We start from the raw sequence: 15569 nt of genomic DNA, 5'->3' as shown, positions 1-15569 counted from the left end.
ATCCATGTGAATCAGAGGTTTTTCATCATGGGTTGAACCTGGGGTTTATAAACATTGTGGCCTCTAAGCAGTCAGAACATAATATTTTTATGGATAATATAAAGCATTCCCTTGAACATCTGTGTCAGAGAGACATTTCCCCCCAAAATTGCTCATTCATCCTAATTTGGCTCCTAGATATTTCTAACAAACTACCAATTCAATAGACACGAAGAACATACATTTAATAGCAAGGCTCTACAGCAGTGTTCTCAAACATTAACGCTTATCAGAATAGCCTGATAAATACAAATTATAATATAAATTGCTGGCCCCCAACTCCAGAGTTTCTTATTTATAGATCTAGAGTGGACCCTGAAAATTTGCATATGTAACAAATTCCCAGATGATTCTTTTGCTACTGTTCCCCACTTTGACAACCATTCTCTGCAGTATTTTAAGTGGAAAGAATATTTTTGGGGAAAAGGGCCCTCTGTTAGTTCCCGGTTTTCTGACAATGTGAGTAGGCATTCGCCCAATGGTTCTGGCTATCCAGTATGTAGTAGTTTGATATTACTTATGAATTCCAAAACTAGATATAGGATTATGTTTGTAAACTGGCCTGTTTGCACATTAGATTGTTTTGGATCTGGAGGTTTCACTCTTACTTGATTAAATAATGATTGAGGCTTTGATTGGGCCACATTTGTAGAATGTTGAGTGGGCGGGGCCTCACAGAGAAACCACACCACGGAGAAGGGAGTTTAGAGTTTTAATGCTGGAGCCTGGCAAGTAAGCACACAGAGGAATAGAGAAAGCTCAGCACAGCAGAGGCCCCAGGAGAGAGATGAGCTGATTGCCTGATAGCTCCTTGTGGAGCTAGCAGAGCAGCTGAGCCCAGAAAGAGGCAAGCCCCAGGAAGAGAGGAACCCAGGAAGCCTGAACCCTTGCAGACCTCGAAAGCCATCTTGCTCCAAAACATGCCAACAGACTTTGGTGAGGAAAGTAACTTAGGCTTTATGGCCTGGTATCTGAAAGCTCCTTCCCCAAATAAATACCTTTATAAAAGCCGACAGATTTCTGGTATTTTGCCTGAGCACCTCTTTGGCTAATACACGGTATATATTGGTAATGAATGTCTAGAACTTTAACAAGACAAACGATCTCTTCTCCTTACTTCCTTTTCAAAAGCACACACAGATTTTGTATTTCTGTGACCAGGGCTTGCCTACCTGCAAGAAATTTAAGAATTGATGCATGATAGAGGTGGAAATGACTTTTTTCCTACCTTCTAGGACAGAAAAGTTGACTTTTTCTTGACTCAGGCATTAAATTGTAAACAAAACATGCAGCAGAGAAGTAAAAAATTTTAAAGTTTGTTCTCTGAAGACATTAATAAGACTGGTAATCTAGAAAGATTAATCAATATATAGAAAAGGAAGAAAAATAATAAAATACCAATAACAGGAAATTAAAATGGGGAAAGAGAAATCACTATAACCTCCACAGACATTAAATAAAAAATAAAAATATAGTATGTAAAAATTTATGTCAGTATGACTTAGGATGAAATGGCACATTCCTTCAAAAGAACAAAGTTACCCCAAATTGATGAAAGAAGGGAAAAATCTGTATATTCCAGATTATATAAATTAAAACTGTTGTTATAAACTTCCCCCAAACAAAATTCTGAGTTCAGATTATTTCACCATTAGATTCTTCCTGACATTCAGAAGGGAGGAATTCCAGATAATAAAAAGTAATTCTTCTTAAAGAAATTTATGAGGTCATAGTAACATTGAGGCTAAAACCTGAAAATAATATTAGAAAACAAAAAATTACAGATGAATCATAGAGGCAAAATCGTTAACAAAATTGTTAGCAATTTGAGTTCGTGACTTAGTTAAGTTTATTCCAGGAATGCAAGGATAGTGAAACATTCTTAAATCAAACACTGTAATTCACCACGTTAATTATAAAATTTCTTAGCAAACTTGAAATAGAAAGTCACTTCCTTAATCTGATAAAAGTAACAACAAAAAAATCTACAGCAAACATTACAATTAATGCTAAATTATTGAAAGTTTCTCTTCTTACATCAGAATAAGAAAAATGTCTATCACCATTCTACACGATAGTTTACTGCAGATGTTGTTTGGTGCAATAAGGGAAGAAAAAGAAATGAAAAACATAAGGATTAGAAAAAGAGAAATAAAATGTCATTATTTACCAATGACATAATTTTCTATATAGATCATTTACAGGACTCTACAGATAAAATATTAGAATTAATATTACTAAATAAAAGGTCAATACAAAAAAAGCAATTATATATCTATTTACTAGCCACAAACAAAAAATGAAATGTAAAATGATCCCATTTAAATAGCATAAAAACCTCAAATACTAGGAATAAATCTAAAAAAGTTATGCAAGACCTCTACACTGAAAATTATAAGATGTTATTGAGAGATTAAAAAGATGTAAATAAAGGAAGGAATATACTATATTCATCCATTGGAAAACTCAATAATGGGAAGTTGACAATTCCTCCCCAAATCGATCTAAAAATTCTGTGCAGTACCAGTATAAATCCTAGCAGTTTTGCACATATGTGTGTGTCTGTGTATAAACTGAAAAGCTGATTCTAAAATTTATATGTGGATGTGAAGAGCCAAGAATAGATAAGGAAATCCTGAGAAAGGACATAATTGGTGGACTTATCAACAACTTATAAACAACTGTCAATATTGTTTATAAACTTTAGTTATTGTGGGAATTTGAAATTCTTTTATGAATCCCAAAAAGAGGAAGGTTATGTTTGTACACTAATCCATTCCTGTGGGTATGAAACTCTTTCAATTGGACTATCTCAGTAAGGTATGACTTGGGTTGAGTCTCTACCCTCTTGCTGGGTCTGATAAAAATGGAAACACGCACAGGAAAAGGGAGCTCAGCCATTTTGACCTGACCATGTGAGAGAGAGGAATCCAGGTTTGCCTCCAGCTGCAGAAAGGAGAGAAGCCCCAAAAGACTGAGAGATGGGGCCCAGAAGGAAGCAAGCCCTATGCCTGGTTGCCCGCAGCTAAGGCTGGGAAACAGTAGATTCTGCAGGGGAGGGCAGAGACCTTGACAGAGATGGATACCCTTCTTGCTTCACCATGTGGCCGGACAACAGGGTCATCAGTAGCTGACTTTGGTAAGTAAGCACTTCTGATTGTGCCTTGATTTGGACATTTCAGAGCCTCAGAACTGCAAGCTTTTACCCCTAATAAATCTCCCAGTATAAAAGCCAACCCACGTTTTGGAACTTTATATCAGCAGCCCTTTGGCAACCTAAAACAGTTACTAGACAAATAGAATGATGTATCAGAAAAGAATAGTTGTTCTCAAAGTTTGCATCAGCTAGGAATTCATTAGAAATGCATCAGCATCAGCTAGGAATTCATTAGAAATGCAAACTCTTGGTCCTACCTCACACCTACTGAATTAGAAGTTTTGGGAGTGGGATACAGAATTAGTATTTTAATAAGCCATCCAAATGATTGTGGTGCACACTAACGTTTGAGAATCACTAGAATAGAATGTCCAGAAATGGTCACATAAATATGCAGTAACCTGAGTTCTCACTAAATGGTACTGATTCAGTTGGATATCAATATGTAAACTAAAGAACGTTGACTCCTCCCTCACTCTAAACAAATGGATTGTAGATTTACAAGTACTCTGTAGGTAAATCTAAATGTGAATGGTAAAACAATAAAGCTTTTAGAGGAAAACATATCAAATCATCAAATACCTTCAGGATAGTGAGGCAAGACTTAGGTTTATCAGAAGATAATTGAGTCTATATACATTCTTTGCCAGAATATATATAGAAATGTTACAGTAAGAAAATGACAGGCAACCCAATTTTAAAAGGACAAAAGATTTTGGCAGTGGCTTCATGCAAAAAAAAGATATCCAAATATCTAATACACATTGTAAAGGTGCACACTGTTATTAGTCATGAGTAAATGCAAATTAAAACAATACTGAGACATCACAAGATACACATCAAAATAGTAAATGTTAAAGATGCAGAACAACTGGAACTCTCAAACACTGTTAGTAATGTAAACTGATAACCCTTTGGAAAATTGGCAGTATCTTCTAAAGTATCTTCATATGCATATAAAATTTTGCATATCCTATTACCTAGCAGTTCCCCTTCCAGATACATACCCCCAAAAATGCATGCTCATGTTCACCAAAAGACATTTATAAGAATGTTTATCACAGAATTATTCATAATGGACAAAAATGGAAGCAAACCATATGTCTATCTATAGTAAAAAGGATTAGCGTCTTCTCAAAATAGTCTACTCTACAGAAATGAGAAGGAACAACCTACAACTATGAAAAATGGCATGGGATAATTTTTAAAACATAATATTGAACAAAAGAAGTCAGACTAAAAAGATAATATAAGTAGGATTATATTCACATAAAGTTCAAAAACAGGCAAAATATATATATGGTGTTACAAGTAAGAACAATAGTTACTATTGAGGTAATGTTCTGTTTTCTTTATCAAGGCCATTTACACAGATATGTTCACCCTGTGAAGATTCATTAAGATGTAGATTTTTGATTCATGGAATTGTCTGGGCATATGTTATGCTTCAATAAACAGTTTACAGAAAAAGGGCATTAGGAGTATTCAACATATTTGCACAAAATTTGAGTAAGTCCTGTAGTGCAGTTAATAGAATTAAATCAATGTTAATTTCTTAGTTTTCATCAATGCACAATGATTACATAAGATGATAATATTAGGAGAAAGGTAAAAGTTACCTAGGAACTGTCTGATCTTTTCAGCTGTTCTATAAATCAAAAATTATTTTAATAAAAGAAGTTTAATATAAAAATGAATGATGGTACAAATCGTGGAGTGTTCTTTCACACTCTTCCACTATATCAAATGTCCACCCCTCCTTTTTCATTCCCATCCTGCCTCCTGATGAACTCCTATTTATTTTTAAAAATTCAGTTCAGACAGTTCCTATATGAAGCTGTCCCTGGATTCTCCTCTTTCTCTCAGAAAAGATAGAATTAATCTTTCCCTACTCGTAGATTTATTAGTATCTTCTAGAACACACTTTATTATTAATAAGTCACATTTGATTATAATTAATAGTCTGTTGTGGTTAAAGTTTTTCATGAAGTGTCTCTTTTGATAAGAATATGCTTTTTGCTAATGACTAGAAGGCTAGTTTCTGAACTATGGATCAGTTGCCTATAGAGCATCCACCTCTATGATTCTCATCTTGAAAATATAGGAGATAGTGTCCACGAGTTTATCTGGGAAATCTGAAGATGAAGATGTAGAAAGGGAAAGGAAGAGAGTCCTGGAGCGGCATCATGAGTTGCTGAATGTTATAGTGATTCTTCAAGAACTCATAAAGGTAATGTCATTCAATGACCAACATTATGCTGACTTCATCACCACTTATGTCATTGCTGTCAAGGGCTCTCTACGGTTCTTGCAATCTATATGTATTCTCCCAAAGGATAGAAAAGTTCTTACAAAACTGTCCCAAGTAGTGATCCATAAGGTAGTGTTGCATTTGACCTATAAGTAGTCTTTACTATACTATGTTTTCCTGGATCTTTTTAGATATATTTTACGTTTCCACTTGTTTTGGCTGTGAGAAATATTACTCTTGCAATCAAAAAGGGGGAGTGTTTTGGATTGCTTGGACTAAATGGAGCTGGAAAAACCACCACCTTTGAAATTTTGACTGGAGACGAGACTGCTACCTCTGGGGATGTGTTCATTGATGGCTATAGCTCCACCAAACATATCCGAAAGGTAAGACACCATTTTTGTCAAAGATGTGAGAAGCATGATGACTTGGAACTATGGTTAAGAGACAGGTGACAGGAGATCATAGAGGGGAATTATCAATGTGTGTGTGGTTTTTTAAAAGATTTATTTATTTATTTCTCTCCCCTCCCCTCCACCCCCGTTGTCTGTTCTCTGTTGGTGTCAGCGGCACCGGAATCTGTGTTTCTTTCTGTTGTGTCATCTTGTTGTGTCAGCTCTCCGTGTGTGTGGTACCATTCCTGGGCAGGCTGCACTTTCTTTCACGCTGGGCAGCTCTTCTTACGGGGCGCGCTCCTTGCGCTTGGGGCTCCCCTATGCGGGGGACACACCTGTGCACTTTCTTTCACACTGGGCAGCTCTCCTTACGGGGCACACTCCTTGTGCATGGGGCTCCCCTGCGGGGACACTGCTGCGTGCAGGGCACTCCTTGTGCTCATCAGCATTGCGCATGGGCCAGCTCCACACGGGTCAAGGAGGTCCGGGGTTTGAACCGTGGACCTCCCATGTGGTAGAAGGATGCCCTAACCACTGGGCCAAGACGGCCGCCCCAATGTGTTGAATACTGTTGACTCAGTCAGTGGAATCTGAGGGAGAAATAAATTTTTGAGAGATGGTGAGGCAAAAAGAGCAGCATTACCTTGAGAATCTAAGATGAAAGTGTCTTTTATGTCCTTTGCAACTACTGGAGTAAAAGGCAAGATCTCTAAAAAGTTCATCTAACATACTCCAAAGAAGGTGCTGGGGCTATAAGAATAAAATATGATCTCTGTCCATAGGAGTTCACATACTTGTTGGGAAATCACACAAATGAACTGATCATTACAATATTGTATGATGATTCTTATGATAAAGAGCTCACAGTGTAGTAATGGGAGCATAAATGAGGGGACCTAACCTTGTCTGGGATTGGAACATAGACAGAGAAAATGTCTTAGAAGAGGTGACACTTGAACAAATATTTCAAGATAGAGTTAGTCAGGTGTCTTGGATTGGGTTTCCTAAAACACAGATTCTGAAATGGAAAACTGCAAACAGCAAGTTCACTAAGGAGTGAGTGCTTTTGAAAACTGTGGAATGAGGTTAACCAGATGAAGAAGGGACTGCAGGAATAAAAAGGACAACACAATGAGCCTGAAGAATGGAAACTATCCCATATGACTCGATTATAAAGCACACGTTTAAGGGAAGACAATATTCAGAGATGAGGCTGGAGTGATGAGTAGGGAACTGATCTTTATGGATATATATTACATGCTAATTAATGCAGTATTGACTTCAAATTTATTGGAAAATTTTAAAGGGTATTAAACAGGAAAGTGAAAAGGTCACATTGGCATTTTAGAAAGATTTCTTCAGTAGAAGTGTCAAAGGTCTGCAACAGGATGAGCTTTGCAGCAGAAAGACTGATTAGGAGGTCCTTTCAATGAATCACAATTAGAGCCTAAGCTAAGGGCAATGATTGTGGGGATAAGGAGAGAGTTTTGAAACAATTAAAAGGAAGTTGACTGGAATAAATATTTGGCTTGGGTGTGAGGTAGAAGGGAGAAAGTGGTGTTTAGCATAAGCTAATGAATGGTGGCAATTTCAGTCACCAAGAAAGCAAATAGAGGAAGATAAGTATGTTTTCAGAGAAAGTGTGGATATGCCAAATTGGTGTTGTCTGTGAAGCATCCAAAATGGCATACATTAAAGTTATGTCGGGAAATGGACTTTGGCCCAGTGGTTAGGGCGTCCATCTACGATATGGGAGGTCCGCGGTTCAAACCCCTGGGCCTCCTTGACCCGTGTGGAGCTGGCCATGCGCAGTGCTGATGCGCGCAAGGAGTGCCGTGCCACGCAAGGGTGTCCCCGCGTGGGGGAGCCCCACGCGCAAGGAGTGCGCCCGTGAGGAAAGCCGCCCAGCGTGAAAAGAAAGTGCAGCCTGCCCAGGAATGGCGCCGCCCACACTTCCCGTACAGCTGACGACAACAGAAGCAGACAAAGAAACAAGACGCAGCAAATAGACACCAAGAACAGACAACCAGGGGAGGGGGGGGAAATTAAATAAATAAATAAATCTTTAAAAAAAAAAAAGCAAATGGCTTTAAAAAAATAATAATAAAGTTATGTCATGAACTCAGATGGATTCATCAAAGTAGGTGAAATTTAAACCATGGAAGTATATTGGGTAACTAAGGGAGTATCTAGAATCAAAAGAGAGGACATAGATGGATTTCATCCTAGGGGATTCCAAGAGTTCAGATATTATAGGCATAGGAAAAGGAATTGGAAAAGAAAATTGAAAAAGGAGTGACATTGTTAGGAGGAAAACTTTGATAGAATGGTATCAGAGAAGCTAAGTGAGACAGCCTATTGCAAAGATACTGAAATGGAGGTCAACAAGTCTGAGTAAGCTATTACAAGGTGTAGCTTGGAGAGATTCTCTGAGGCCCTGACAAAAGGGGATATAAGGTCCTTTTCATAAGGTCTGAAATGGAAACTTTAGTGAGGAAAAAGTTGATAAAGGTAACAGCTTCGTAAAATTGACAGGAGAAAGCCATGCCAATGATTATAGCACTTTAGGATTTATGGCAGTTAAAAGCTTCTGATGCTCTCAATGCTACCTGGTGAGATTTGGATGAGATTCTAGATGTCTCCTGGGAGCCCTGCATTATAGCACTGCATTATAGCTCTGCATTATAGCACTGCCTATACCTTGAGTCTTAGGGTAATTTATTGAACTGAAAACTTTGGGTTCTCTTCAGTTGCCTGAATGCCTTTGCTCATTTTTAACATGGGCCAACAAGTATCTATACAAACATGGAGATTATGCATTGCAGAAATTTGGTGGGGAATGAGGAATTTCATATTGTAGTTTGCATAAGTTTATTCCCTGGAGTAGTGTAGTTCACAGCCTGTTCAACCATATGCAATGACACCATAAAACTGTTTACCTCTTTTCCTTCCCATATAACATTTGAAATGACCAAAGCAAAATAAAAATGAGGAAAGTTAGAGCAAAGGTATAAAATAGGGCTGGTATCCTCAGCAGACCAGAAACTTTGAGGAATGTATCAAGCCAGAAGGAGACAGAATTTAATTCATGAAGAATCCAATAAGAATTTTATACCACAGCATCCCAAAGTAATTGTCTAAAATATGTTTCTACTTTCCTAAAAAAAAGGCAACGCCCAACTCAATGTTCTCTAGAAGAAATGTAAAGAAATAAATGGATTGAGAGTAAAAGGCATACAAAGAGGAACTGGCCACATAATGGCTGCATGAGTTCTCACTAGACTGACCCTCCTGCAGGTAAAAACTGTAAATCCAGACAAAATTAAAAAAAAAAAAAATTGTTCCTGAAGAGAAAGAACAGATTCTGGAGAGAAGCCGGATCTTGGAGGAGGAAATTACATGGATTTCTGATTTTTTTTTTAAGTCTGTTTTTGTTTGTTTGTTAGAGGTAGGTTAGAGTCAATATGGTATTGCTGAAATCTCTGGCTGGTTCCAGACCCAGGCAAACACAGAGCAAACTCAAAGCATGTTAGCTAAGAACAAAATTTTCTCTCCAACATACATTGGATGGGTGACAAAACCCATAATAATAAATCCCTTTCCTTTTCTATTGTTAAGTATATGAAAAGCAAATTATCCAATTCTGGCTAATATAAAGGAGAGTCTGCTGAAAGATTCTGAAAAATATTTCATTACTCTTAGAAAAGACTTAGTAAAAGATGTTTCTTCTTATCCTTTACCAATTTTTCTATTTTTCTTGTTAGGCAATATATAAAATTAATTAGAGAAATTGTTTGTATTTTATATGAGTTATAAATATTTAATTTATGCATCTTTTACTCTTAATCCATTTATTTTTTTATATTTCAAATATATTTCTTCTAGAGAGCATTGAGCTGGGTGTTACTTTTTCATCCAGGCTGACAGACTCTGTTTTTAATTGGAATTTTAGAGCATTTATATCTATTGCAATTAATGAAATAGTTGGATTTATACCTACCATTTGGCTATTTCCCCATGTCTTTTCTGTTCCTTTTGTTCCTCTTTTTCAGTCTGTTTTTGGATTTAGCATTTCAAAAATTCATTTTATCTCCACTATTGGCTTGATTATATTAGCTAGATCTATTAGCTAGAGCTCTTTTATTATCTTAAATATTCAAGAGACCAGCTTTGTAGGAAATACTAAAGGGAGTGCTACAGTCAAAAAAGAAGAAAACAGGAGACAGAGGTTTGGAAAAAAGTCTAGAAATGAAGATTGTATCAGTAAAAGTAACTAAAAATGTAAAATAAAGTGGTTAAAATAAGATATGACATATAAAACCCAAAGGACAAATGGGTGAAGTAAGAACTGCCTTTAGAGAAATAGCATTGAATGTGAATGGATTAAATTCCCCAATCAAAAGATCCACACTGGCAGAATGGAAAGGAAAATATGAGCCATCTATATGCTCTCTACAAGAGACTCACCTTAGACCCAAGGATACAGATAGATTGAAAGTGGGAGTCTGGAAAAAGTATTCCACACATGCAGCAACCAAAAAAAAAAAGCTGGAGTAGCTATATTTATATTGAATGAAATAGACTTGTTATGAGAAAAAGTAAGAAATTATATATTAACAAAACGGACAACTCATTGGGAAGAAATAATCATAAACGTATATACACCTTACTTTTGAGTTGTATGACCTCTTTATGTAGAATGGAAATCAAACCCTTACCAGATATGTGGTTTCCAAATATTTTCTTCCATTGGGTGGGTTGCCTTTTCACTTTCTTGATGAAGTTTTTTGAATTACAAAAGTGTTTAAGTTTGAGGAGGTCCCATTTATACATGTGTTCTTTCATTGCTCATACTTTTAGTGTAAGGATTTAGAATCCATCACCTATTACCAGGTCTTGAAGATGTTTTCCTACAGTTTCTTCTAGTAGCTTTATGGTTATACATTTTATAGTTAAGTTTTTGATTCATTTTTTGTATAAGGTATGAGATAGTTGTCCTCTTTCTTTTCTTTCTTTTTCTTTTTTTGCCTATGGATATCCAGTTCTTCCATCAACATTTTTTGAATAGACAGTTCTTTCCCAGATGGGTGGGTTTGACAGCCTTGTCAAAAATCAAGAAAATGTGGCATTGGTGTGGAGAAAGTGGCTATGGTGGCTGTTGGGGTAGGGAGTGGGAGGAAGAGATGTGATGTGAGGGCATTTTCCGGGGTTAGAGTTGTCCTGGGTGGTGCTGTAGGGACAGTTACCAGATATTGTATGTCCTCCCATGGCCCACTGGGTGGACTGTGGGAGAGTGTGGGCTATCGTGTGGACCACTGACCATGAGGTGCAGCACTGCTCAGAGATGTATTCACTAAATGCAATGAATGTCTCGTGATGATGGAGGAGGTTGTTGTTATGGGCAGAGGAGTGGGGTGAGGGGGGTGGGGGGTATATGAGGACCTCATATTTTTTAATGTAACATTAAAAAAATAAATAAAGAGAAAAAAATCAATTGGACAAAGATGTGAGGGTCTGTTTCTGGACCATCAGTTTGGTTCCATTGGTCTATGTGTCTATCTTTATGCCAGTACCATGCTGTTTTTACCACTGTACCTAGATAATAGGATTTTAAGTCCAGAAGTGGGAGTCTTCCAACTTTGCTCTTCCTTTTAAGATGTTTCTAGTTATTCAGGATCCCTTACCATTCCAAATAACTTTGATAATTGTGTTTTCCATTTGTTTAAAAATTGCTGTTAGAATTTTTATTGGGAATGCGTTTATTATGTCTGTCAATTTGAATAGAATTGACATCTTTTAACAATATTTAGTCTTCCAATCCATGAACATGGAATGTTCTTCCATTTATTTAGATCTTTTAAATTTCCTTTAGCAATGTATTGTAGTTTTCTGAATACAAGTGCTTTACATCTCAGTTAAGTTTGTTCCTAAATATTTGATTCTTTTAGTCACTATTGTGAATGGAAATTTTTCCTGACTTCCCCTTCAAATTACACTTTAGCATACTCCTCAGATTAGTGTAAAGAAACATTAGTGATTTTTGTGTATTAATCTTGTATCCTGCCACTTTGCTGAAATTGTTTATTAGCTCTAGTAGCTTTGCTGTAGATTTTTTGGGACTTTCTAGGTAGAAGATCATGTCATCTACAAATAGTGAAAGTTTTTACTTCTTTCTTTCCAATTTGCATGAGTTTTATTTCTTTTTCTTCCTGATCCCTCTAGCTAGAACTTCTAGCACTCTATCGAACAACAGTGGTGATAGTGAGCATCCTTGTCTTGTTCCTGACCTCATCAGGAAACTTTCATGCATTTTTCATATATGAACTTTATCATGTTGTGAAGGTTTCTTTCAATTTCAATCTTTTGTAGTTTTTTTAAATCAAGAAAGGATGCTATTTTTTAATCAAATGCCTTTTCTATGTCAATCAAAAGGTTCATGTGATTTTTCTTCTTTGGTTTATTGATATGATGTATTACACTGATTGATTTTCTTCTGTTGAACCACTCTTGCATGCCTGGAATAAAACCCACTTGATCATGATGAATAATTCTTGTAATGTGTTGGATTCAATTAGCAAGTATTTCGTTGAGAATTTTTGCATCCATATTCATTAGGGAAGTGGGTCTGTAATTTTCTTTTTTTGTAACATCTTTATCTGGCTTTAGTATTAGGGTGATATGGGTTTTACAGAATGAGTTTGGTAGCATTTCTTCTTCTTCAAATTTTTGGGAGTTTGAGTAAGATTGGTGTTATATCTTCTTTGAATGCTTGGTAAAACTCACCTTCAAAACCATCTGGTCCTGGACTTTTCATTTTGGGGAGTTGTTTGATGACTGTTTCAATCTCTTTACTTGTGAATGGTTTGTTGAGGTCTTCTATTTCTTCTGGGGACAGTGTAGGTTGTTCGTATATTCCTAGCAATTTTTGCATTTCCCCTACCTTGTGTAGTTTCTTGGTATACAGTTCTTCATAGTATTCTCTTATGATCTCTTTTCTTTCTATGGGTCAGTAGTGATGGCTCCATTTTCATTTCTAATTTTATTTATTTGCATCTTCTCTTTTTATTTCAGTCTAGCTAAGGGTTTATTGATTTTGTTAATCTTCTCAAAGAACGAAATTTTGGTTTCAGTAAGTCTATATTTTTTCTCAATTTCATTTATTTCTGCTCTGATCTTTGTTATTTCATTCCTTCTGGTTGCTTTGGTAATAGTTTGCTGTCCTTTTTGTAGTTCCTACAGCTGTGTAGGTAGGCCACTGATTTTAGCTTTTTCTTCTTTTTTAATATATGCTGAGGGTTATGAATTTCCTTCTCAGTCTTTACTGCATATAATAGGATCTGATTTGTTGTGTTTTTGTTTTCATTCATCTCAAGACATTTTTTATTTCTCTCACAATTTCTTCTTTGACTCAATTATTTAAGAGTGTGTTGTTTAATTTCCATATATTTTTGAATTCCACCCTTTTCCTTTTTATTTTAAAAATTTCCAGTTTTAACTCATTATGGTCAGAGAAAGTGCTTTGTGTAATTTGATCTTGTTGAATTTATTGAGGTCTGCTTTATGACCCAACTTGTAGTCTATCCTGGCTAAAGTTCCATAAGCATTTGAGAAGAATGTGTATTCTGCTATTCTGGGATGCAATGTTATGTATATTTCTATTAGGTTTACTCCATTTATCATATTATTCAAGCTCACTGTTTATTTATTGATCCCCTTCCCAGATAGTCACTCCAATGCTGAGAGTGGTATATTGAAGTGTCCAAGTATTATTGTAGAGACATCTTTTTCTCCCTTCAGTTTTGGCAGTGTTTGCCCCATGTAATTTGGGGCATCATGATTAGGGGCATTTACATTTATGACTGTTATTTCTTCCTGGTAAATTGCCCCTTTTGTGAATATATAATGTCTTTCCTGTCTCTAATAACAGGTTTGATTTTAAAATCTATTTCTTTCTATATAAGAATAGCTATTCCAGCTTTTTATTTATTTATTTTTGGTTATTGCATGCTTGGAACATCTTTTTTTAGCCTTTCACTTTCTATCTATTGGTATCTTTGTGTCTAAGATGACTCTCTTGTAGACAGCATATAGATGGTTCATATTTTCTTATCCATTCAGCTAGTCTGTGTCTTTTGATTGGGGACTTTAATCCAATAACCTTCAATGTTATTACCATAAAGGCAGTTCTTATTTCACCAATTTTGACCTTTGGATTTTATCTGTCATATTTCATTTTCACCACTCTTTTTATGTTTTATTACTTTTACTGATATAATTTTCATTTCAGAGTCTTCCAAGCCTTACTCTCCTTTCTTTTCTTTTCAGGCTGTAGCACTGCCTTTAGTATTTCCTACAAAGATGGTCTTTTGGTTATAAACTCTCTCAGTTTCTGTTTGTCTCTGAATATTTTAATTTCACTCTCATTTTTGAAAGACAGTCTTGCTGGATACCACTGTCTTCTTACCTCCATGGTTTCTGATGAGAAATCAGCACTTCGTCTTATTGAGTATCCCTTGTATGTGATGCATTTCTTTTCTCTTGCTGCTCTCAGAATTCTCTCTTTATCTTTTGCATTTGGCATTCTGGTAGTATGTGTTTCAGTGTAGGCCACAGGTTTATTCTGATGGGAGTACATTGTGCTTCTTGGAAACAGATATCTATGTCCTTCAATTGGGTTGGGAAATTTTGTACTATTATTTCTTCAAATATTCCTTCAACTCCTTTTTCCTTCTCTTCTCTTTCTTGGACACCCATGACTTTCATGTTTGCATGTCTCTTGTTGTCATTTAGTTCCCTGAGATGCTGTTCAACTTTTTCCATTCTTTCTTTATCTGTTCTTTTGTATGTTTGCTTTTGGAGGGCATTTCTTCAAGCTCATGGATCTTTTCTTCTGCCTCTTCAAATCTGCTGTTATATGCCTCCAGTGTATTTTTAATTTCACTTATTATGCTCTTCATTCCTATAAAAGCTGCTGTTTTTCAATGAATGCTTTCAAATTCTTCTTTATGCTCATCCAGTGTCTTCTTAATATCCTTAATCTCTTTAGCCATCTCATTGAATTTATTAAGGAGTATTGTTTGGACATCTATTATTAGTTGTCTCCACTCCTTTATGTCATCTGGAGCCTAGCATATTCCTTTGACTATTTCTTGGTATGGATTGTAATTTTTTTTTGGTGTCTTGGCATTTGATTTACTAGATATATTTATTCTGGGTGCAATTGCTGTCTTCAGTCTAGGACTTTCTATTTGATTGGCTTTGTGCTACATTCCTTCTTTGATACTTGGTTCAGATTAATTTGAAATATTATAGTGACTCATCTTTAGTCAATCTAAAATTTCCAGCTCTTTTTCATCCTTTTATTGCTCTTTCTTCCTTTCTGGTTGCAGAGTAGGAGCTGAGGATGCAGTTGGTATTGTAAGCCATGGAGGCTGAACTTGGCCACGTTGCCCCAGGAACCTATGAAGATTCTCCCATGCTAATGGTAGGGACAGAGCCACAGCCATGTGTAGTAATTCAAGCTATGTAGTTCCAGTCCATCTCTATTGCTTGGATAGATTGATGAAGGTCCATGCCCCTTACTCTCCTGCATCTTCCTATCGGGAATGGAGACACAGGTGAAAGAAACAACCTAAGCCATGCAGGTCAAAACTGACTGCAGTTTCCCAGGTAGACTGACAAAGATCTGGCCCCTCCCTGCCCTGCCAGGGGCAGGGATGGCACCCCA

At 36.3% G+C, this 15569-nt stretch overlaps 1 protein-coding gene across 1 annotated transcript in view; it reads left to right on the top strand.

Moving 5' to 3' along the window:
• LOC101435857 (phospholipid-transporting ATPase ABCA3-like) overlaps positions 1-15569 on the top strand; it is a 198874-nt gene that overhangs the window by 159687 nt on the left and 23618 nt on the right. The window contains exon 13 of the mRNA XM_071211469.1: positions 5639-5833. Coding sequence (XP_071067570.1) covers positions 5639-5833 — 195 coding nt within the window. The remainder of the gene's footprint in view (positions 1-5638; positions 5834-15569) is intronic.

The sequence above is a fragment of the Dasypus novemcinctus genome, chromosome 23 (genome assembly GCF_030445035.2).
Source record: "Dasypus novemcinctus isolate mDasNov1 chromosome 23, mDasNov1.1.hap2, whole genome shotgun sequence".
Lineage (NCBI taxonomy): Eukaryota > Metazoa > Chordata > Mammalia > Cingulata > Dasypodidae > Dasypus > Dasypus novemcinctus.
Note: the sequence above shows the minus strand (reverse complement) of the source record. Positions and strands in the feature narration are given on the sequence as shown.